A 25,972-nucleotide genomic window follows, 5' to 3' on the forward strand; every position below is an offset into this window, starting at 1 on the left:
AGAATACATGGATTACCTACTGAATGGGATCCCAAAATGAAAACACCAAGGAATGTTGTGACCAAATTCCAGAACTATCATATAAAAGAGATAATTCTGCAAGCAGCCAGAAAGAAGCAATTTAGATACCAAGGAGCAACAGTAAGCAGTACACAGGACCTGACAGCATCAACATTAAGGGATCTAAGGGCCTGGAATATGATATTCTGGAGAGCAAGGGAGCTTGGAATTCAGCCAAGAATTCACTCTCCAGCAAAACTGAACCTTCTCTTCTAGGGGAAAAGATGGACATTTAAAAAATAGGAGACTTCCAACATTTCCTGGCGAAAAGATCAGAGCTAAATAGAAAATTTGGACTTGAAACAGGAGATTCAAGAAATACATGAAAAGATAAAAAATGGAAAAGAAAAATAAATTATCTGATAAGATGAAACTGGCTATATCGCCACCTGGAAAAAAAGATTCTCATAACTCTTGAGAATTGTAACTCTATTAGAAAGGCTATACTGAGCCAGAAATAATGAATACTCATGACTTATCTATGAATCAGATAGAATGATTTAAAAACCTTATCTCCTTAAAAAGTGGGAGGCAGTAAAGAGACAGGAGGATGAAGGAGAGTGAATGGGGTAAATTACATTAAATGAAGTGGCACAAAGGACCTATTACAAAAGTGGGAAAGAAGAGAGGAGTTGAGGACTGCCTGAATCTTACTCTCATTAGATTTGGCTCACAGAAAGGTTAACACACACACCCACACATTCAGCTAAGTTTGGAAACTTATCTTCTTATCTTACCTTTCAATTAAGAGGAGAAAGGGGGAGGTGGGAGCAAAAGAGGAAATGACACAAGGAAATGAAGAAAGAAGGGGAAAGAAAGGGGAGGGGATTGGATATAAAGGGAAAAACACTGAAGGGGATGGTATTCAGAAGTAAAATACTGGGGGGAAATGGATAAGGTGCAAAAAAGAGGAAAAATACTGAGGGGAAATAGCATGAAGGGCAATAAAGAGTTAGTAATTATAACTTTGAATGTGAATGGGATGAACTCTCCCATAAAAAGTCAGTAAATAGTAGAATGGATTAAAAAACAGAATCCTACAATATGCTGCTTATAAGAAACTGATTTGAAGCAGAGAGATAAAAACAGAGTAAAGATAAAAGTTTGGAGAAGAATATATTATGCTTCACCTGAAGTGAAAAAGGCAAGGGTAGTGATCCTTACCTCTGACAAAGCAGTTGCAAAAATGGATCTCATTAAAAGAGATCAGGAAGGAAACTATATCCTCCTAAAAGGTACCATAGACAATGAAGCAATTTCAGTACTAAGTATGTATGTACCATTGGTACAGCATTCAAATTCTTAGAGGAAAAGCTGAATGAGTTACAGGAAGACAGACAGTAGAACTCTACTGGTGGTAGAACACAACCTCCCCTCTCTCAGAATTAGACAAATATAACCATAAAATAAACAAGAAGGAAATTAAGGAGGTAAATAGAATGTTAGAAAAACCTTTGGAGAAAATTGAATGGTAATAAAAGGGAATATATTTTTTCTGCAATACATGGCAAATACACAAAAACTGACCACGTACTAGGGCATAAAACTTTATAATCAAATGCAGAAAGGCAGAAATAGTGAATATTTCCTTCTCAGACCATAGTTCAATAAAAACCATATACAATAATGGGCCATGGAGAGATAGACTTAATACTAATTAGAAACTAAATGATCTCATTTTAAAGAATGAGTGGATCAAACAACAAATTATAAGAATTAATGATTGCATTCTAGACAATTACAATATCAAGACAAAATACCAAAACTTATGGGATATAGCCAAGGCAGCTGTCAGGGGGTATATTATAACTTAAAATACTTACATGAATAAAATAAAGAAAAATGAAATCAATGAACTAAGTATGCAACTAAAAAAATTAAAGAACAAATTAAAAACCACCAATTAAATGCCAAATTAGAAATTCTAAAAAAAATAAAGGAGAAATTAATAAAATCAAAAGCAAGAAAACTACTGAACAAATAAATAAAACCAAGAGTTGTTTTATGAAAAAAACTCAATAAAATAGATAAACCTTTGGGTAATTTGATTAAAAAATAAAGAAGAAAACCAAATTACTAGTATCATAAATGAAAAAAGTGAACTTACCACAAATAAGGAGGAAATAAAAGTAATAATTTGGGAACCATATTGTCCACCTGTATGCCAATGCATTTGATAATCTAAGTGAAATGGATGAATATTTACAAAAATATAAGTTGCCCAGGTTAAATGAAGAGGAAATTAAATACCTAAATAATCCTATCTCAGAAAAAAGAGACTCAACAAGCCATCATGGATTCACAAGTGAATTCGATCAAACATTTAAGGAACAACTGGTTCCAATTCTATATAAACTCTTGGGTAAAAATAGGTAAAGATGGAAATGCCTAATTCCTTCTATGACACCAATATGGTGCTGATACCTAAACCAGGAATAGTTAACCCAGAAAAAGAAAATTATAGACCAATTTCCCTATTAAATATAGATGTAAAAATCTTAAATAAATTCTTAGCAAAGCAATTATAGCAAGTTATTACTAGGATAATACACTATGACCATGCAGGATTTATTCCAGGAATGCAGGTTTGGTAATATTAGGAAAACTCTCAGTATAATTGACTATAACAATAATAAACCTAACTGAAATCAAGTGGTTATCTCAATAGATCCGCAAAAAGCCTCTGACAATATATAGCACCCATTTCTACTAAAAACACTAGAGAGCATAGGATGAAATGGATTGTTCCTTAGAATTATGAGCAATATCTATCTGAAATCATCAACAAGTATTATATGCAATGGGGAGAAGCTAGAGGCATTTACAATAAGATCAAAGGTGAAACAAGGATGCCCATTATCATCATTATTATTCAATATTCTATTAGAAATGTTAGGAGGGTGTGGAGCCAGGATGGCTGCATAAAGGCAGGAATTTCTGGAACCTCATTCCTCAAAAAACTCTAAAAGCCATCACATTATGACTCTAGCCAAAATTTAAAGGGGCAGAACCCAAAGAAAGACAGACTGAATGGAATAATTTCCCAGGCCAAGACAACTTAGAAGTTCCATGGGTAAGGTCTGTTTTACTGGGATTGGAGGTTGGAAAAAGCTGCTGTAAGCACAGCTGCAGCCACAGTGCAGCAGGACCAGGTGCCTAGATCCGTGGGGACACCTGGGTTTTTGGCAGAGGGGGCAGTTTCCAGACCTCCTGACCCAGGGCTCACTGGGGAGTAGCTTGAATGGGGTGGTGAGAGAACTCTGTTGCATCAGAGTAAGTGTGGAGCAAGAGCCAGCATCAGAGCAGCCCTGTGGTAAGAACCTGCAGTGAGAATTTGGGAAGCCAGCTTGCACCTCCAGAGCACAGCCCACAGATGGTAAGGGGGTAGGGTGAGATTGCAGAGTTCTCTCTGCCCTCCCTGGGGCATGACTCAGCTGTTTTCCCACACTCAAATATAGGCTGCAGTTTGGGCTCTCATACCACCATAGCCAAGCAGGAACTTTCCTCACAACTCCAGGGCAGAGGAGAGGGCCTCTAGTCATCCACATACCAAAACAAAGGCAAAAGAGCAGTCAGAGCCTCTCAAAAGACCTTAGAGGAATTAATGGCCCTGTGGGTTGTCCCTCAAACCCTCAAAGCCTTGGAAGTGCAGTAAATCAGTAATAGGCTGAGGAAATGAGCAAACAAAAAAAGAAAATAAGAAGACTCTGACCTTAGAAAATTACTTTGGTCCCATGGAATATTCAGGAGATGACAAAATCAAAGTTTCTGTACCCAGAATTTCCAAGAGAAATAAAAAATGTGCTCATGCTATGGATGAGCTCAAAAAAGACTGTGAAAAGCAATTAAGGGAGATACAGGAAGAATTGGGAGGAGAAATGAGAGTGATACAGATAAATCTTGAAACCCAAATCAGCAGCTGGGTGAAAGAAATATTTTAAAAAATACTGAAGAAAATGATATGTTAAAAACCAAGTTAGGCCAAATGGAAAAAGCAACATAAAAGGCAAATTAGAAGAATGCCTTTAAAAAGCAGAATTGGCCAGCTGCAAAATGAAATAAAAAAGCTCTCTGAAGAAAATGACTCCTTCAAATGAAGAATGGAACTAAAGGAAGTCAATGATTTTGTGAGAAATCAGAAAAAAATAAAACTATTCCAAAAAAAATTAGAAGATAATGTGAAATATCTCATTGCAAAAACAACCAACCTCAAAAACAGATCCAGAAGAGAATATTTAAAAATTATTGGGCTACCTGAAAGTTGTGACCAGGAAAAGAGGCTAGACTTCATTTTTCAGGAAATAATACAGCAAAATTTCCCCCAGATCCTAGAAGCAGAGGGTAAAATAGAAATTGAGGGAATTCATCAGTCACCTCCTGAGATTCCAAAAGAAAAACTCCCAAGAATGTTACAGTCAAATTACAAAACTCCCAAATCAAATAGAAAATACTAAAAGTTGGGGGTGGCTAGATGGCACAGTGAATAGAGCACCAGCCTTGGAGTCAGGAGTACCTGGGTTCAAATCCAACCACAGACACTTAATAATTACCTAGCCGTGTGGCCTTGGGCAAGCCACTTAACCCCATTGCCTTGAAAAATCTAAAAAAAATTACTAAAAGCTGCCAGAGAGTGGGAAGGAATAGAGTGGAGGGAAATACAGCTAGTAATTGCAACTGTGGGAAAATATTGAAGCAACTTCTGTGGTAGACTTCTGATAAATAAGGCAACCCATCCCAGAGACAGAACCACTGGATTCTGAACACAGATTGAAATGCATTTTTTTCCTCTTTCACTTTAAATTGTATTTTCTCATCTTTTTTTTTTGAGGAGGAGGGTTTATGTTTACTCTCATACCAAGATCATTATAGTAATATAACATATATAAACCAAAAAAAGAAGAAATGTTAGTTTCAGCAATAAGAGAAGAAAAAGAAATGGAAGGAATTAGAATTGGGCAGGAATTGGTATACCTAGAGAACACTAAGAAATCATCCATAAAAGTACTAGAAATAATTAGCAACTTTAGCAAAATTGCAGGATATTAAATAAACCCACAACAATCCTCAGTATTTTAATATATTACTAGCAAAATACAGCAGCAAGAGCTGGAAAGGGAAATCCCATTTAAAATAAGTTCAGACAATATAAAGTACTGCAGACAATATAAAATAGCTTCAGAAACTCTATGGATACAACTATAAAACACTTTTCACACAAATAAAATCAGATTTAAATAACTAGGCAAATATCAACTGCTCATGGATAGGCTGAGCTAATCCAATAAAACTGTCAATTCTACCTAAATTAAACTACTTATTTAGTTCCTTACCAATCAACCTTCAAAGAAATTACTTCAATGAGCTAGGAAAAAAATTGTAACTAAATTCACATGGAGAAGCAAAAAGTCAAGAATATCAAAGGATTTAATGAAAAAAAAATTGCAAAAGAAGGTGACTAAGCCTTAGCAGATCTAAAGTTATATTATAAAGCATCAGTCAGCAAAATGCTCTGCTACTGATTAAGAAATAGAGTCATGGATCAGTGGTATAGCCTAGTTGCAAAAGAGAAAGCAGGAAAGATTATAGTAATCTTGTGTCTGATAAACCCAAACTGTCCAGCTTCTAGGATAAGAACTCTCTCCAATAAAAACTGCTGGGAAAATTGGAGATAATATGGCACAAACTTAGATTAGACCCATATCACAAGGGTGTGATATACCAAGATAAGATCAAAACGGGTGCAGGATTTAGATATATAAGACAATAGTATAAGGAAACTAGGAAAACAAGGACTAGTTTACCTGTCTGGTCTATGGAAAGGGAAGCAGTTTATGACCAAGGAAGAGATGGAGAACATCATTAAAAACAAACTGGATAAAACTGATTATATTAAATGAAAAAGCTTTTGCATAACCAAAACCACTGTAACTAAGATCAAAAGAAATATAGTAAATCAGGAAACAATTTTTACAAGTAGTTTTTCTCATAAAAGACTAATTTCTAAAATATATAGAGAACTGAGTCAACTTTATTAAAAAAAGGAGTCATTCCCTGAAATAGTAAAGGAATATGAAAAGGCAATTTGCAGATGCAGAAATCAAAACTATCCATAGTCATATAAAAATTACTCTAAATCATTACTAATAAGAGAAATGCAAATTAAGGTATCCATGACGTACCACCTCACACTTCTCATATTGGCCAATATGACCATAAAGGAGACAATGATCAATGTTGGAAAGGATGTGGGAAATCTGGGACACTAATGCATTGTTGGTAGAGCTGTGAAATGATCCAACTTTTCTGGAGAGCAATTTGGAATTATGCCCAAAAGGCAATATAAATGTGCATACTCTTTGATACAGCAATGACATTACTGGGTCTATAGCCTGAAGAGATCATGGAAAAGGGAAAATGACTTGTACAAAAATATTCACTTGTACAAAAATATTCACAGCAGCTTTTGTTATGGTGGCAAACAACTGGAAATTGAGGAGATGTCCATTAATTGGGGAATGGCTGAACAAATTTTGGTATATATATATATATGTTATGGAACACTATTGTTCTATTAAAAAACCAGGAGGGATGGATCAAAGAGAAGCTTGGAAAGACTTTCTTGAACTGATGTGGAGTGACATGAGCAGAACTAGAAGAACATTGTACACCCTAAAAACAACATGGGGTTGATGATCAACCTAAATTGACTGGCTCATTTCATAAGTGAAATAATCAGTGACAATTTTAGGGGAGCTGCAAAGGAGAATATCATCTATATCCAGAGAAAAATTGTGGAGTTTAAACTAAGACCAAAGATTATTACCTTAATTTTTTAAAGTTGTCTTATGGACTACATAATTTTGCTATTTAATTTTTTCCTCAAGGATGAGTTTTTCTCAATACATTCAATTTTGATCAACCCATAGCATGGAAACAAGGTAAAGAACCCATAGCATGGAAACAATGTAAAGATTATCAGATTGCCAACTTTGGGGAAAAGGGGAGGGAAGGGAGGGTGGGAGAAAATTGTAAATTTCAAAACCATACAAAGATGATAAATAGAAACTACTGTTGTATATAATTGGAAAACAGATAAATTACTTATAAAAAAAGAATTAATCCATAAGCATTTTTAAAGAAAACCTACTATGGACCAGGCACTAGGGATAAAAAATAAGGAAAATGAATCTTTCTACTTTCGTGGAGTTTACATTCTCTCTCTCTCTCTCTCTCTCTCTCTCTCTCTCTCTCTCTCTCTCTCTCTCTTCTCTCTCTCTCTCTCCTCTCTCATTCTCCTATAATTTAGATCTTTTGCTGAACCCAGTAAGGTATGCAGAGGACCAAGGAGCAATTCCCTGAAACTCTTCTTTACCTTCCCTGGGATGGGAGCTCCTAGGTAAGATCATGCCATGGAATGGATAGTTGGAAAAAGTCACAGTATTACATTCCCTTCCTATGAATGCATGAGAGGAATTAACACAATTTTCTCTTCCTGACCAGCAAACAGATAGGAAAGGCTTTTGCATTATCTAATTAAAATCATCCTCTGATTTCTAATTGGAATGGGGAACTAATACTGATTTCTCTAAGGTTATGCCATCAAAACAATAATCCAGGCTGGTACTATCAAGCTGAAAAGGGTCTAAGGGTGGTGTGGATGGATGCCCAAGGAACATTCTTGCAAAGTGCAGAAAGGTTTGTCACCAGAATTTTCTTTCTTCTAGAACAATATTTCAAGTAAATTTCAAAAGCCATGTTAACTTCATTTTTTCCTTTCCCAACTTCTCTCCATCCATAGCCTCCTCTCCAACACACACACACACACACACACACACACACACACACACATTGAACAAGCACACAGACACATATACATACAAACACACACACATATACACACACATTCCCTTTACTTGTCCTTCTTGCTTCCTCTGCTAGCTCTGCTCAAATCCTAGATGACAGAATTTGGCCATAATCAAATCTACTTTAGCTACTATTCCTAAATGGGCTGTGTAAATCTATTCCCCCACAGTCCTACTCACCATCTCTGTAACGTTTTGGACCACTTGGTCTATCTTTGGACATTACTATTATTTTTATACCCATATCTGTAAGTTTCAGAGTCTGCTTCTGATTTTGAAACCAAAGGTTCTTCTAGAAAAGAAGAAAAGACATCAAAGAGGTTGAAGTTAGGCTCTTTTTAGCTAAGTAGAGGTGATTGGTGTTTTCAATGCATGAGTAGAACCATGGTTCAGAGTCAGAGAAAATGAGGAAATTTGAGCCTCATCATGGATTGGGCAACCCTAGCATTGTTAATCAAACATGAAGTAAAGGGAAAGTAAAGGACAACTCCTTCCTCTTCCTCTCTCCTAAAAATACCCCAGGCATTATCTACTCCGTTTCACTCATACTTTCCCCCACCCACACCTAGATCCACATTTGCTTCTATTTTTCATTGCTATGATATTACAAACCTTCAGAATTTAGGAAGTTTTAATTTCTCTTAAATATTTACTTTTATATCTAAACATATAAAATGTGACAAATTCAATGACCAGTTAAAAATCTAAGATATACACTAGACATGTATATTTTTCCTAAGAGAAAAACAAACAAATATTTGAAAATAAGAGCAAATGATCCAAGAAAAGCTACACTCAAGAGCACCCTGTCTCTTCCTGATTCCAAAGCAAGAAGGCTAGCCACTGGAAGGGAGGAGCAAGAAACGCCATCCAAGACTCATTAGGCTAGTTGAGGACTTCTATTGAACATGCTTTGTTGGCTGAGTTATTCTAACATAGAAACCCAATGACACTACCAGTGCCCAAACTCACTAGTGAGCATGCTATTATAGTTTTATCTGGAAAATGAGAATAATAATTGCTTCAACTTAATCAGTATTAGTTGTCGACATGGTATACCATCAAGGGTGACTGAAAAATGTTTCATCAAGTACTATGTAAGTTTATATCCTTTATCTTTTCCTTATTCATTTTGGTTCATATGCATGTATACAGAAATATACATAAGCAAACACATAGACATATGTGTAAATATGTATATATTTAGACAGTTAGACTACCAATCCTGGAGTCAGGAGGGTCTGTGTTCAAATTTGGCTTCAAATACTTACTAGTCGTGCTACTTGGGAAATCACTTCAACCTGCTTGCCTCAGTTTCCTCAGCTATAAAATGAGATGGAGAAGGAAATGACAAAACACGCTAATATCTTTGCCAAGAAAACCTCATGTGGGGGTAACAGTGAGTCAGATATGATTTAAACTACTCAACAACATCATATTCTCTCTCTCTCTCTCTCTCTCTCTCTCTCTCTCTCTCTCTCTCCATATATATGTATCTTGACCTATCAAATACGTCATCTGTTAGTCCGCCCTCATTTTGAAAGGAGTAGAACAGAGGAAGCTAGTATTGTTGTACTATTGTTGATCATTCACTAGTACAAAGTCATCTTTGCCTGAGGGATTCAGGCTATTGGCTCTTTGCCAAGCTGGCTATGGCTATGACTGTTCTTTCATCATCCAAAAAAAATTGTCTAAAATCAATCCACATCTAGGAGCAGACTGAGCTGCCTCAGCATCATGATTGCAGCCAGTTCTACATTTTGGCAAGAGAAATCTGGAATCAAACACATGCACAGGCTGAACCTCAGTGTGAGGTTAGGTCTTGGCTGAAACCTTGTCATGCAGAGGAAGCAGGGAGGATATAGCCCTTGGGTCTTTGTGGTCGACCCATTTTCAGATCCAGACATGACTCAGTGAAAGATACCACTATTTTTCTGCTTCATCCAGGTTTCTCTGCAGAGAGCAGAGAGAATGAAGTGGCAGTCATCTCTTCCTCAGTAGTCATTCATTCACTCACTCAACAAACATTTACCGAAGATGCCATCAATGCCTTAACATCACAGGTGATGTGAAACTTTGCTTTCTTTGGGAGTGGTATAAGGTGAGTTTGTTATAACTTTGTTATTGTCTTTACAGACATCTGGGTAACAGGAAGCAAGAACAAACCTGGAATCACATTCACATTGATTTCGTAAGTTCTAGAAATTAAAACTATCAAGAGATAAGATCAGAGGTACCCCATCCTCCCAGAGCAAAGACAAAGTTCCTTCTATTGCTCTGATCATCTCCTATCCATCATCTGTGACCAGACTAAGTAACTAAAGTAAACTAAAAAGAGTAAAGGAAACTTTTGTTTTGGGTGTTTGATCACTAAAAAAGTCTTCCTTCTCTTTCCTTGAATGAGGCAGACCATCATGATACTATGAATCCCATCAGCAGCTGGTGCCTCCCCTAGTAACCTTGTGTTTTTCTCATATATATATGCTATATTTTCTGTACATACATATATAAATATGCATATACATATAACTATCAAAATATCTTTAATATTGCATTATATGTTTATTTATATCATATATGTATTTATACCTATACATGTTATATATGTATTTATTTGTGTTTATATTCATATTTACATATACATATTACATATACATTTATATACATATTTATATGTGTATATATTATACATGTTTTTATTTAATCTATTTGTACATATTGTCTCCACTGTTATTATGTAAACTTCTTGAAGGCAGAAAGTGTTTCCTTTTCACTTTTATATCTCCAAGAGTGCCTAGGAAATTGTATATGTTTAAGAAATGGCTTTGTAATGAATTGACTGCCTGGTCGTGGTCTTCTCATTATAGGTTTTCCTACATGGACACTATCACAGAGGAGTAAGAATTAAAAATATAACAAAACTTAGGGGGAGGAAATCATACCAACTGCTTGGGGAAGAACCTTTTGGAAAAGTCACTTTGTATATTGTCTGGATGCAGGGAATGCAGGCGGGTTGGTCAGAAATATTAGAGAAAGGATCATATAGGAATTAGGGTTAACCTAGGTTTAATTCTCTGATCTATTATTTGCAAGCAATATGAATTGGGAAGTGATTTCATCTCTCTGGACCTCAGTTTCCTCTTCTAAAAAATGGGAGAGTTGATTTTTAGGGCCACTTTGAACTTGGAATATATATCCTCAGGGACATAGATTATAAATGTGACAATTATGTATCATATATAAATTTAAGGTATTTTGAGAAGATAGAATGAAGGTAGTGGATATATGTCTGACATTATAACTTTAAAAAAATACACCAGGCCTTAGAAGACTATGATGCTAAAGTTCTGCTTGGGAGATAGCTATTTGTCACAATGTTAACCTCTGAAGGTTGAGTGTGTCCCCCTTTCCACAAAAATGCTCAGTTTTAGGGCAGTTAGTAGGCTAAGTGGATAGAGCACCAGCCCTAAAGTTAGGAGGACCTGAGTTCAAATCTAATTTCAGACACTTAATACTTAACTGTGTGACCTTGGGCAAGTCACTTAACCTCATTGCCTTGCAAAAAAGTAAAAAAAAATCCAACTCAAAAACAATGCTCAGTTTTCTGTTAGGAAATGTTTCATGTCTTTATTTGGGGGGGAGACCAAATCAAATTGAAGATTATAATTCACAATCAAAAGATTATTATTATTCTGGTACCATCTTTTACTTTTCATCTGAGCTTTAATGAATTCCGTTGAATGTCAGCTTTGTCATCTGTTAGACAAGAGTGTTAGAGTGAATGACCTAATAATGTTTCTTCTAGTGCTACGATTCAATATTATAAGTGTCCCTCTAGTATTCATATTTCATATTCCAGGGTCTCTTCCATTCCATGACCTAAGGTTCCTTCCAGGTCTGATATTGTGTGTTCTGAAGTATCTCCCAACTTTGACATTCTATGTTTTAGGGATGCTTCCAGTTCAGATAATTTATGATCTATGGTTACAAAATGCTAAGAACCAGTTTAAATACTTTTTGAATCTGTTTTCAAGCCAAACTAACTACATTACATCACTTTCAAATCAATCTTTAAAAACATCTTGAGTATGAAAAATTAAGAGATCTAAAAACATTATAATCATTTCCTAAATAAACTTAATTAATATAAAAATAATCATTCCAAAGAAGAGCCAAAGAAGCCCAGAAAGATATTTAATTAGGAAACATTTAATTTTACCCAGCAGAGAAACATAATAGCCAAGGGAAACCCTTTTTTAGAAAGCAATCTCACTTGCAAAATATTATGAAAAAGAAAGATAACACTATGAACAATATTATCTCACAAAACAGTAAATGAAAATTGAGAAAGTGAACATGGAAGAAGCTTGTGTCCAAAGCCAGTGAAAGTTAAACTGTGCCCATTGAGTTATAGATAAAACTCAAAGGATAACAAATAGAAGAAAATTGGCACAGATCAATGGAATTTTTAGAGTAATTTAATCCTAGAAAAACAAGAATGAAAGCAGCCCAGTTGGACTATATCAACTCCTTATTCAATATACAATATGAAGAAGATAAACCTGGGAATTATATCTGGGTTTGAATTAAATCATATATGTGTGTATGTATATGAAACTTTAAGCTATATAGTAACTTATTACTCTTTATGCAATTAGATAGATAATATATTATATTAGAGACTTCAAGTCCATGTGTGTATATGCTTAAATGTATGGATGGATCTTTAAGAGAAAAATGTGCAGAAAGAAACATACATACATACATACATACATAGATACATGTGCATATGTGTGTGTGTGTATGTGTGAATAACAGTGAGAATCAGGTGTGTGTGAATAACAGTGAGAATCAGGGCAGGTCTTGTCCAGGATGTCACACAACCCTGACAGCCAAGAAGGAAGCTCAGAATGTCAAGCACATGGAAGACTCAGGGTGCCCCAGGCTGATGACCATGGTCCCAGTCCATGAAGGACTGTCTGAATAGAGTGGGGGAAAATAGGAGACAGAATGTCTTATATAGATAACAGCAAAGACCAGATGCTGACAGCAACCTAGAGTCCACATGGAGAAGTGATGCAGAGTAAGTCTGGGAGGGCAGAGGCCGGCCAGAACAGGGATGGCTCTCACTGGCTGATAGTGCAATTGGAGTTTATCCTAGAAGTTATGCAAGTTTTTTGAGCAGGGGAATAACACATCTAGCAAGAAATTACTATTTATTAAGCCTCTCCTCTAAAGCAGGCACAGGGATGGATGCTAGGGATGTCAAGACAAAATGAAGCCAGGCAATTTCTGGTGGGGAAGCCACACAGGACAGGAAGGTCAGGAGATATCACAGAAAAGATTTTGTTTGAGAAGAGTTTAGAAGGAAATAAGGATTATTAAGGAGTAAGAGTCATGTCCAAGTCTGGGGACAGGTAGGACACAGGTGTGGAGATGGGACATGAATCTGTGATGTTCATCCTTCATTCTGGAAGACCATGACCTTGGAGAGGGGATACCATGAAAAGCCCATGATAGGAAATGCAGGATCATGAAGTAGCAAAGGCATAGCCACTAGGAGGCACCAGAGGGCACAGAGGTCTGAGCCTGGAGGCAGAAGACCTGAGTTTGAGTAAGACCTCAAGACACTGGGCAAGTCACCTTTGTCTGACTCAGTTTCTCCAACTGTAAACAGGAATGATAATAATACCTACCTCCCAAGGTGGTAGAGAAAACAAAGTGAAATGTTTATAAAGTGCTTAGCCCAATATCTATCACGATTTAGACGCACATAAATGCTTATCATTCTTTTGAACAATAAAAGTTTGTTTGGACCATATAGTGAGTAAATGGGAGCAATGGGCACTAAAGTTATGAAGGGGCCAGTCTATGAGGGACTTGGAAAGCTTAAAGAGGGATTTGAAGGGCAGCTAGGTGGCACAGTGGATAGAGCACCAGCCCTGGAGTCAGGAGGACCTGAGTTCAAATCCAGTCTTAGACACTTAATTATTACCTAGCTGTGTGACCTTGGGCAAGTCACTTAACCCCACTGCCTTGTAAAAAACAAACAAAAAAAAGGACTTACACCGGATCTTCATAAAACTTCTCCCAAATTTTAGTGACCTCTCTCCCAATATACTTGTATTGAAATGTTTTTTTTATATATTTGGATATATTTTATATATTTGGATATATACATTTATATTTTGGATATACATATTTTTGATATTTCATATAATTGGTTGAAATATAAATATTTCATACAATTAGATATATGTGTATATTTATATGTGGATATACATATATGTATAAATACTAACATACAAATACATGTGAGCATATTATATATATATATATATATCTATAATTCTTGTCCTCATTAGAATGTAAATTCTTTATAAGTAGGGAAGATAGAAAGGGAAGGGAACAAATAATTATCAGTATATGTTTACTCTGCACCAGGCTCTATGTAAAAGAAGAAATTGATATAAGTAATGAGGAAATAAAACGATGAGTCTTTGCAGCCGATATGATGCTATACTTAGCAAATCCTAGAGAAGCAACTAAAAACTACTTGAAATTATTAACAACTGTAACAAAGTTGTAGGTTCAGAAAAAACCCATGGAAATCATCATCTTTTTCTAAATATTACCAGCAATGTCATGTAACAATGAGATTAAAATATCATTTAAAATAACTACAGACAATATAATACCTTCCAAAATAAACCCAGGAACTATATGAAAACACTTCCAAAATATTTTTTCACACAAATAAAGTCAGAGCTAAACAATTAAAAAACTATGACTTGCTGATAGGTAGGCTGATCCATTATAATGAAAATGGTAATTCTACCTCAATTAATCTATTCAGTGAAAGCCATATCAAAATATTCAACACATTTTATAGAGGTAGAAAAATAGTAACAAAATTTATCAAGAAAAACCAAGGATATCAAGGGAATCAGTGAAAAAAATGTGAAAAAAGGTGGTCTAAGTGTACCACATCTCAGACTGTAAAAACAGAACAATCTGGTATTGGCTAAGAAACAGAGCAATGAATCAGTGCAACAGAATAGGTATAAATTACATTACAGTAAATGATCATAGTAATCTAGTGTCTGATAAATTTAAAGGTACAAGCTTTTAAAACAAAAAATTCATTATTTGACAAAAACTACTGGGAAGACTGGAAAACAGTATGGCAGAAACTGTCTTACACCCTAAACCAAGATAAGATCAAAATGGGTACATAATTCACACACAAAGGATGATACCATAACTAATTAGGAGAAAAATAGAGTAGTTTTTCTATCAGATCTATGGATAAGGAAAGAATTTAGAACCAAAGAAAAATATAAAGAACATTACAAAATAGAAAATAGATAATTTTGATCATATAGAATTAAAAACTTTTGCATGAATAAATTTAAATACAATTGAATTATAAGAAAACAAGAAACTGGGGAAAATGTAACAATTCTCTTTCAGTGAGGCCTCTTCTCAACTATATAGAAAATTGAGTCTAATTTATAAAAAATACAATTCATTCTCCAATTGATAATTGGTCAAAGGATATCAAGAGGAACTTTTTAGACAAAGAAATCAAGCCTATCTATAGGCTTATGAAATGATGTTACAAGTCATTATTAATTGGAGAAATTCAAATGAAAACAACTTGAGTTACCACCTCACATCTATCAAAATGGCTATTATGGCAAAAAAGGAAAATACTAAATGCTAGAAATATATGGAAAAACTGGGACACCAATGCATGTTGCTGGACCTGTGTACTGATCCAATCATTTTAGAGCAATTTGGAACTATAGCCAAAGGGAAATGAAACTGTGATTCAGCAGTACCATTACTAGGTCTATATCCCAAAGATAACAAAAAAAGAGGGAGAAGGAGGGACCAATTTGCACATAAATATTTATAGAAGCTCTTTTTGTAATTGGAATTGGAAATGAAGGGATGCCCATTAATTGGGGAATGGTTAAACAAGCTGTGGTATATGGTTGTAATGGAATAATATTGTTTTATTGTTTTATAAGAAATGACAAATCAGATGATATCAGAAAAAATATGGCAAGACATATGAATTGATGTATAGTGAAGCAAATAGAACCAGAAGAATTAAGTATACAGTGACAACAGTATTGTGTGAATAACTTAGTAATTCTCAGAAATACAATATCCAAGACAATCCCAAAGGACTAATGACAGAGCATGCTATCTGCCTTCAGAAAAAAAGTGACTGATTGAATACAGACTGAAGCATGCTATTTTTCACTTACTTTCATTTTTTAATTTGACTTTTTGTACAAAATGACTAATAGGAGAAAGTTTTGCATAATTGCAAATGTAAAATCTTTATCTAACTGTTTATCATCTCAGGGAAAGGGGAGGAGAAGGAAGAAGGGATAGAATGTGGAACTCAACATTAAAAATAGTTTAAAATTGTTTTAACATGCAATTGGGGGTAAATAATAATATTAATAGCAATAATATCTATTAAAGCACTAATAGTTGAGTTTGAAAAACTCATTATTTTATAGTTTACTCTTTGGTTGAGGGTTTCATACATTATAGCAAGTCATTTTACTTAGTAAAACAAAACACAAGTCAAGCTAGAGAAAAGTGACCCAGAGGACCAGGAAACAAGGAGGGTCTATTTAATGTCTGAGATTCTGAATTATCTTGTCACTTGAGGTGTGCCTGAGGAAACTGGCTGGGAACTCCTTCTCTGGCCTCACATGCATCATGAGACATCGTCACTTCTACAGGACAGGAACACTTAGTACTTGCTGAGCCCACAAGCCCTTTCTGAGCATCTATTTAAAACCAAGATTCATGCTTCTGCAGCCGGGATCCCAGGACATCAAATCCCTGAGTTTAGAGTAGAGGACAACCTCATTTAGTCCCCTTTCAGCAGAACTCTTCCCAAGCTGCTCCAGGCAGAAATCTATCTAGTGGGTAGACAATCTGGGCTCAGGTAACACCACTAGACAGTATCTAAGGCTATATTTGAACTCATAAAGATGAGTCTTCCTGATTCTTAGGTGATCTATTCACTGTACCACCTAGCTAAGGTTACAAAAGAAAAGGTAATTGGAAGGCAAAACGTGAACATTATGCAAGTTTCTCTGGAATGTGTAGAATGTGGGTGGTGGGTGAAGTTTACTAGAGGAAGAAACCAGTAAAAGGAATATCAAATCTAACTTGATGAAGTCTTAGCAAAATAGAATTAAAATCAATTTTCAATTTTATACAGTCTAATAAGCATTTAACCCCCCACCCCAAAAATAACCTTCATTACTAGAAGGTTCTTGATTCCAATGGCTGAGTTCCTGTGGTTTGCTGAAGAAGCATGGAGACCTTCAATTCAAACACCATGATCGAACTTATTGTTTATTCTTGAATAGGAAAAAAATGTAAAAAGTTACCTAGACCTCCTGCATGAGCGTCAATAAGAGATGCTGCCACAGCAATTCCTGCAGGGAGGCCCAGTTCCTTAGCAGCCTCTGGGGTGAGACCCTTGCCAAGAGAATCTCCAGGAGACAGCACTTGGGTTCCTGGAAGACAGATACAAGAAAAAACAAAACAAAAATATGAATGGTCATGATTTTTTCCCCCTCAACAGTATTGCCCTCTCCCAAATTTATGTTGGATACAGAATTCTCCTCTCCAGTCCTGAAAAATGCTCATTCTTTGAGAGCAAGAAGGAAATTTAGAAGGAATCCAATCTCATCACTTCCTTCACACATAGGAAGAGATGACCATTCTTTTTCTCTCCAACCAAATTGTTACAGAGACTAAGTGACCAAGGCAATCTTCAGTTATGAGATTTCTATTCTAGTTCTTTCTTCTGAGCCATGAGACTCCTTAAATCAATGAAGTTTAGTTAGACGTCGGTGTCGATCCCACCATATTTTAACATCAAACTTCCAAAACTATTACAAACATATACGTCAAATCAAACATACAGGAAATTCCATCTATAGGAAATTCACAATATGTCGATTGCAACTCATTCAGTTAAAAAAATTCTTTCTGAGACTGATGTTAAATAAATATTCTTTTAAACTAATGAACACACAAATAATACTCTTCCTGTGGGGCATATTATTTGTAGTGATAGGGAAATGGAGGAAATCTACCTTTAGAATGATTTCCTGCCAAAGGAAAGGGGTCCTAGAATCTTTCTCATAATGAAAAAGAGGAAATATCACGAATCTTTGGGCAAAGCAGGGCATCAGAACTCTTGGAATAAGTCAGGAATTTGTTCCAGAAGTTACATCATTGAATGCTTTCCTAAAGATCCTGGACTATATTGAGAACTGTTCAAGATAAAGACCCCACCGTTGATTGCAGTTAATGGTAAATGTAAAAAATTACTTAGATCTCCAGCATGAGCTGGGGAGGAAATAATGACACAGGTTAGAACTCATTAAGCAACATATTTCCCCATATGGAGTCTAAATAAAGACTATGTATTTAGCATCTCTCCCTCCTCTGAAATGAGTAGATAGTATATCACTGTCTATTGGAGAAATATCAAATAATTAACAGACAACATAGAACTTTGATATCTGTGAATAATGGGATCATATTTTAAGGCTGAAAGAGCTTTCAAAGATTTTCAAATCCAAACCCTTCTTTTTACAGATAGAGGAACTTTATATGGAGAGGTTGCCCAAGGCAACCAGGTGGAACAGGAGATAGAGTGCAGGGCTGGAGTCAAGAAGTATGTTTACTCTGTGTGACCCTAGAAAAGTCATTTATCCTTTCTGTCTCAGTTTCCTTGATTGTTAAATGGGAATCATAATAGTATCTACATCCCAAGGCTGTTGTGAAGATCGAAAGAGATGCTGTTTTTGACAAAAAGTAGATACTTTCATAAATGCTTGTTCCTTTTCTCCTTGCCCACTGCTCCCCAAGGTCTCATAGTCAGTAAGTTGCAAAATTGAGCTTGAAATATTATCTCAAGTCTCACCAAAACCTGGTATTATTACCTACATTTTAACAGACCAGCAAACTAAAAATCAAAGAGCTAAAATGCCTTTCCCTGGTTACAAGGGTAATCAGTATCAGAAGCAGGATGTGAAGGAAAAAGATTAATAAATGATTGAGATGTATTTCCTAACACAAGTACACATAAGGAACTACAGAGGTATCAACAGTCCCTTCTCTTGAGCATCCTGTTCCTTGGGACAACACAGTACATGTAGGCAAATGTGGCCAGGGAAGGGAGTCATGAACTGGAAGGTCACAAGATGGTAAGAGAATGAGAGAGTAGCATTTACATGCCCTTCATGAAGGCAATAGCGGTGATTATTTGATTTTAATTCTCAGATAAAGAGATGGAAAGATGGATTTGGGGAAGGGTCAACAGGAGAGGAGATTTTATATCATTTTAAATTGCTTAGCTCCTCTCAGGGATGAGCTCTGAAGATCTGGTGACTGGAATGGTTCAGCAGCATGGTAGAAGGCACTAAGCCAGTCAGGGTAGATGATGACAGCTATCATGGTGGCATTAAGAGAAGTTGGTATAGATCTGGTCTGCTTGATGAATGACTTGAATATCTTTCCAGCAATCTCTAGCAAGTCTCTAGGAAGTCAGTCTCTAGAAACATAGTTTAGTGGCAATCTTATTCATATTGACTAGATGGTTACTGAAGTCCCTTTCACTCTGACATTCTAGCAAAGGAAGGAAGGAAGGAAGGAAGGAAGGAAGGAAGGAAGGAAGGAAGGAAGAAGGAAGGAGGAAAGGATCAAGGAAGAAAGGAGGGAGGAGGGAGGAAGACAAAAGAATTTATTAATTATTTCCTTTGTGTTGGACACTATACTCTAAGGAATCAAAAACAAAACAAACAAACTGGATAGTTCCTATGGGCACAGCTAATACATAAAAAAGGAAGTAGATGAGCCAAGGAGGTGGAGAACAATGGCCTGAACAGAAGCAGCATGGTTTTGAAAGATTTAAGAAAAGAATGGTGTCTCAGGTCCAGTTAAAATAAGGCAAATGCTCATGTATCAGAGCCTAGGATGGCAAGGAGCAAAGTCCAGCTATTAGTGGAATGAAGGTGAGAAGTATGATTAGGATTCAGAAGACATGGTTTGCTTCAAAGACTTGAAGTTCTCCATCAGTCAAAGGGAATCTATTGGAACATACTATGTCCACTCCAGGCCAAGGCAATGAGATCCTCAGCCAAACCTGGGTGAAGTTGATTGAGTGTTCTGTCTGGTATGGTGATGAAGTCACAGCTCTATCAGCCAGTAAGCTGGAAAGAGGCTCCCCTCCCTGGACCTGCCAGGGCCTGAGTCGTGGGATCCTGAGAACTGGGCAGTTCTCTCTGCTTGTGTGCCAGGGTCTTGACTCTTGGAACATACTTAAATTGAGATCATCTGTTTGGAAGCTCCCTCCAATGACAGAGATCTTAGTCTATCCATGCCTGCCCATCCTATGTCTTCTTGTCCACATCTTCCCACAAGTTCACACTAGGAAAATCTCCCAGCATTGTGGAAGTCTTAATCTATCCACCTGATATTCCAAGAACATTCCAAGTAGGGACTTGGACTGTTCATTGGCCATGTGAATTAAATCCCACCAATTGTTTTATCTGTCTTTCTAAGAAAATCTATGAAGGCACTGGAAAAAGCCTTCTACTCTTGCCCTCCATAAATTTACATTTTCCTGTGCTTTGGGGAAAAACTCCAAAATTAATTGACTGAGGAGAGAAATTAGTCACCATTTGATTTTATTGACCTGTTGAAATAAAAGAACCTTCAACATCACTCACCAATAACTAAGGCTTGGAATGATTAGCAGCTACACCCTTGGAATATCCTTTTTTTTTCTTCAGAGTATCTTATTGTCCTTCATTTTAATCCCAAGAGAACAGCTTTTTTAAAGGATAATAAATAACCAAAGAAATTCAAATACAGGACTAAAAGGGATATACTATGGCTGATCTTATATCAAGCACAATGCAAAGTATAAATGCAAAAATGAAGTCATGTTCTATCCTGTTTATAATTTCAATGGAATTAAGATATCAGAAACTTATCTTAAAAAGCAAAATCTGGGTTATGATTTAGCATCCATGTTGTTGTCATGTTTGATTTTTTATTGTCTCCTTTTCTCTCATGCCCAATCAGTCATAAAATCCTATCTTTTTTTCCTCTGCAAAAACTCAGCACCTAAAGGAGTCTTGAAATCTGGGTAGGATGAAGGAAAAAAAGGCTGGGCATTCTCCCCTTTTAACTAATCAGTTAGATGGTACAACAGACAAGAAAGTAAGATCTGAGCTCAAACCTGAGAGTTTGAGCTGAGGTCAAGAATGTGCAATTGAGGCAACTCTGAGCCTAGAAGAGTGAGGAAGTAGTGTCTGTGGACATAGCTAGAGGTGATTTTCCCACTGAGATTTCATTATACCAGTGAACTTATTGGTTGTTCCTCAAAATCCCTCAATTCTGCAGGGTACCCCTAGAATGGAAGGAATACAGTCAATTTTAAGACTCTGATCTGGTAGTATGTGTGTATGTGTGTGTGAATGTGTATGAGTGCCCATGCCCAAGCACACGGGTGTATGTATATATGTGCACATGTATGTAGAGGACTGGGAGAATCAGTCCAAAACTTTGACATAGATATATAATTCAACATGTCACGATCATTTATTTTTGAAAGATTTTACTCATTTTGAATTTTATAATTTTTCCCCCATTTTTGCTTCCCTCCCCCACAGGAGGCATTCTGTTAGTCTTTACATTGTTTCCATGGTGTACATTGTTCTAAGTTGAATGTGATGAGAAAGAAATCATATCCTTAAGGAATATACATATAAGATATAGCAGAATTACATAATAAGATAGCAGGATATTTCCTTCTTAGGATGCAGATGGCATTCTCTCTTTGCAGATGCCCCAAAACTGTGCCTGATCGTGGCCCTGTTGGTATGAGCAAGTCCATCAAGGTTGACAATCACTCTGATGTTGCTGTTGGGGTGGACAATGTTCTTCTGGTTCTGTTCATCTTACTCAGCATTAGTTCATGCAAATCCTTCCAGGCTTCCCTGAATTCCCATCCCTCCTGGTTTCTAATGGGACAATAGTGTTCCATCACATACATATACCACAGTTTATTAAACCATTCCCCAATTGATGGACATCCCCTCAATTTCCAATTCTTTGCCACCACAAACAGGGCTGCTATGAATATTTTTGTGCAAGTGATGTTTTTACCCTTTTTTCCATCATCTCTTCAGGGTATAGACCCAATAGTGGTATTGCTGGATCAAAGGGTATGCACATTTTTGTTGCCTTTCGGTTATAATTCCAAACTGCTCTCCAGAAAGGTTGTATGAGTTCACAGTTCCACCAACAATGTATTAGTGTCCCAGATTTCCCACATCCCTTCCAACATTGCTCATTGTCCTCTCTGGTCATATTGGCTAGTCTGAGAGATGTGAGGTGGTATCTCAGAGATGATTTAATTTGCATTTCTCCAATAATTAGTGATTTAGAGCAATTTTTCATATGACCATGCATTGTTTTGATTTCCTCAGCTGTAAATTGCCTTTGCATATCCTTTAATCATTTGTCAATTGGGGACTGGCTTGTCTTTTTTTTTTAATTTGACTCAGTTCTCTGTATATTTTAGAAATGAGTCCTTTTTTTCAGAAATACTTGTAAAAATTGTTTCCCAATTTCCCTGCATTTCTTTTGGTCTTGGTTACAGTGGTTTTGACTGCAAAACTTTTTAGTTTAATGTAATCAAAATTGTCTAGTCTATTTTTAATGGTGTTCCCCAACTCTTCCTTGATCATAAACTGCTTCCCTTTCCATAGATCTGACAGGTAAACTATTCCTTGATCTCCTGGCTTGCTTATAATATTGTCTTTTATGTTTAAATCCTGTATCCATTTGGATCTTATCTTGGTATAGCATATGAGGTGTTGGGCTAATCCAAATTTTTGCCATCCTAACTTCCAATTTTCCCAACAGTTTTAATTGAAGAGAGTTTTTATCCCAGAAGCTGGACTTTGATTATCAAACAGCAGATTACTATAATGGTTTCCTGCTATTGCAATTGGTCTATTCCACTGATCCACCACTCAGTCATTTATTAAGAATCAACATTGCATAAGGCACTGAGGATTAAAAAAACAAACTAGTGTCTGCCCATGAGTGCCTACTTTTGTCTTGAGGGCCACAATTTATATTGAGAAATGTTTTTGTGTACATGCAGGTACATTTGCATCCATGCAATCTGCATTATATTCACTCAAAGTATCATATTATACATTATACATGCATGTGTTTCTGTATGCTTATATACACATTTATGTAGATTCATACACACATAAATATTGACAATTTCTACTGGAGGGAGAGAGAACTGACTACAGGATTCAGTTTCCTTATCTCTTAAAGGAAGGATGTGGAACAGATAATTTCTAAATCCATATCAATGATCCTGCTATTAATTCTCATAATATCTGCATTGAATCCATGTAAGGTCATCAATAATTTTGAATGAGGAAAGGAGAGAGGAAAGGAGAGAAGAGGAGAGGGGAGAAGGGTGGGGAGGGGAGAAGAAAAAGGGGAGGGGAGGGAGGAGAAGAGAGGGGAGGGGAGGAAAAAAGAGGAAAAGAGAGGAGAGGAGAGAGGAGGAAAAGGGGAAGGAAGGAGAGGGGAGGAGACCAGGGGAAAAGTATAATTTGAATTGCAGAACTTGGAGCTAGGATTCCAATTCCAGTCTGCTGTCTCCAAATCTCATGCCTTTCTTTCTATATAACATGCCATCTTTATTATCTGGATAATTTCTCAAGTTTTATTTTATTTGACATATCAGAATTGATGCCCTAAGAGAAGAATAACCTAGTGTCTATAACAAATATGTCTGTAGGCTTCTGGATAAATAATGTCAATCCATCCTACCAAAGGAAACTCAGTAACTGTGATGGATGATAAAATATTCAGGGTACCCGTCTTCTAACTTTGCATGCTTCTGTTTGTCCATGTCTCTCTAGTTCATTTTCAAAGTCACACATTTGAAATGTGCAGAGGTGTTTTCCTCTATTCTATTTAAATCCAAAGTGTTCGCTTCCAAATAAAAATGTTTATTTTATCAGGAAAGCTCTTGGCTGTTAAGATAGTCAATATTTTCAAGATGCTTAGTATATGGTTCCTCCCACAGTTTCCAAAGGACAACACACCAAGGACTGGGAATATCTAAAATTGGTTTGGGAATCAAAAACTGCATATGCTCTTGTAGACAGCCTCATGGAGAGTTTTTTTGGGGGGGGTGGTATCTTCTGCCAATGTCCAGTGTCCAGGGGCTGTTGAAATATCAAGGCTCCAAATTTCTTGCAACTTCACCTATTGGATGCCAAACATCTGGCTATTTCCAACCATCTGGGCATTCCGTGCCATGTAGACAAAACATATGCTGTGGATGACTGCCCGGGTTTTTCCATTTTCATCCAGATGTTATGGCGTCATCCTGAGAAATCAATCTTTCACTTGCCCAAGGAAACAATCTGAAAACAGAAATACTCCTGGAGAGTTTGCCTCAGTTTTACCAAGAATATAATAAGATACCGATGCTCTGTGGAAGTTAAATGGCATCTATCCATCTTAGTAAAATGAGGATGAAGCTTATGCCAGAAGGAGAAAATCCAGGCTCTATCCTTATCTCTTCACAAAGAGGTGTGCATGTATGTGTATCTCTGTGTTTGTGTAATGTGTGCAGGTGGACATGTGTATATGTGTGAGTGTGCATCCAAGCATGCATGCATGTATGTATGAGTGTGTGCGTGAAACATATCATGAGTGAGTGTATGTGTGGGTAAAGGAAAATAAGATATACTGTCAACTTCATCTGATATCTTAGTTTGGCTGAATTAATTTTTTTCTTCTTTGTTATTAAAAATAGCCTAATGGGTAGAGGAATAGAATGGGATATATTTATGAATAAAGAGAAAGAAATAATAAAAGATATCAATTAAAATAAATTTTCTTTAAAAATGAGAGGATCAGATCAGATGTCCCTTTCTGTTCTAAATCTAAGATTGGATGATATTTAGCAACTGATAATAGTTTTTGAAAGAAAAACATTTCTACCCAGCCAACATAAACTCATTTAAAAAGCTTTTATTAAAAAAGAAAAAAGAATTCCTTGTACCTTTATGCCACAGCTTGTGCACAGCCTGACCAAATACCATTGTCTTTATTTCTGGATTTTGAGGTTTTTTGTTTTGTTTTTACCAAGATGAGCACCTTCAATTACAAGAATTTGTCCTTCCCCCGCTTCTTTTTTAGAATCTAGTTTACAAAAGGAAGGAGCTGTCTGACCTTTTTCCTCTTCTTCTTGAAACCTGCCCTGGAATTTGCTCTGATGGTGTTTTCTTTAAAGAATTCATGTGGTTATCGAGGACCCTCCACCTTCTCTGCCATCACCATGACAACCAGCTATTTACCAGACGTAACAGTCAGGGCAGACAACAATGCATCCCTTCAACTGGGGGCCTGAGCATAACGTTCAGTGCAAAGGCTAGGATTTAATGAGACTCAACTTTGGACCTTTGTGTGAGTGTATGGATGTTTAAGAAAAGAAGCAACATCAACAAACAAACCAGAAAATAAGAAATAGTCAACTCAGTTGTAAGGATGCTGAGTCAACAGGATGATCCAGCTTCTTACTGAGTTTGGCTTTTAACCTGCTGAGCAGAACTCACCTCCATTGTGTTTATGTGTGTATATGTGTGTGTGTGTGTGTGTGTGTGTGTGTGTGTGTGTGTGTATAATGTCTGTGTGTGCACTTATGTGATTGATCCTGTGAACAATTGCATTTGACCATGAAACTAAGAAGAAAAAAGGTAAAAAAGAAAATGCCACCTGATCTATGCAATACAACTAAGGAAGTCTATGTCTTCCCCTTAAAATGACATCTAGGACTTGTGTATTGCTGTTCTGGCTAAGTGTCCATGGTCAGCTGTATCTTGCCACATAGGACTATGGGTTTAGAGGTGAAAGATACCTTAAAGATTATATGGTTCAGA

General features: G+C 36.4%; 1 protein-coding gene across 8 annotated transcripts in view; it reads right to left on the minus strand.

Annotated features, from left to right (window-relative positions):
• The window catches only part of FGGY (FGGY carbohydrate kinase domain containing), a 529,413-nt gene that overhangs the window by 220,071 nt on the left and 283,370 nt on the right, over nt 1-25,972 (minus strand). For 7 of the 8 annotated variants that reach the window (XM_074221312.1, XM_074221311.1, XM_074221308.1 and 4 more), the window contains one exon: nt 17,351-17,479. In XM_074221312.1, the coding sequence (XP_074077413.1) occupies nt 17,351-17,479 (129 nt within the window). Of the gene's footprint in view, nt 1-17,350; nt 17,480-25,265; nt 25,616-25,972 lie in introns of those variants that run through there. The other variant, XM_074221313.1, reaches the window with a different exon arrangement.

Source organism: Macrotis lagotis, chromosome 2 (genome assembly GCF_037893015.1).
Source record: "Macrotis lagotis isolate mMagLag1 chromosome 2, bilby.v1.9.chrom.fasta, whole genome shotgun sequence".
In the NCBI taxonomy this organism is placed as follows: Eukaryota; Metazoa; Chordata; class Mammalia; order Peramelemorphia; family Peramelidae; genus Macrotis; species Macrotis lagotis.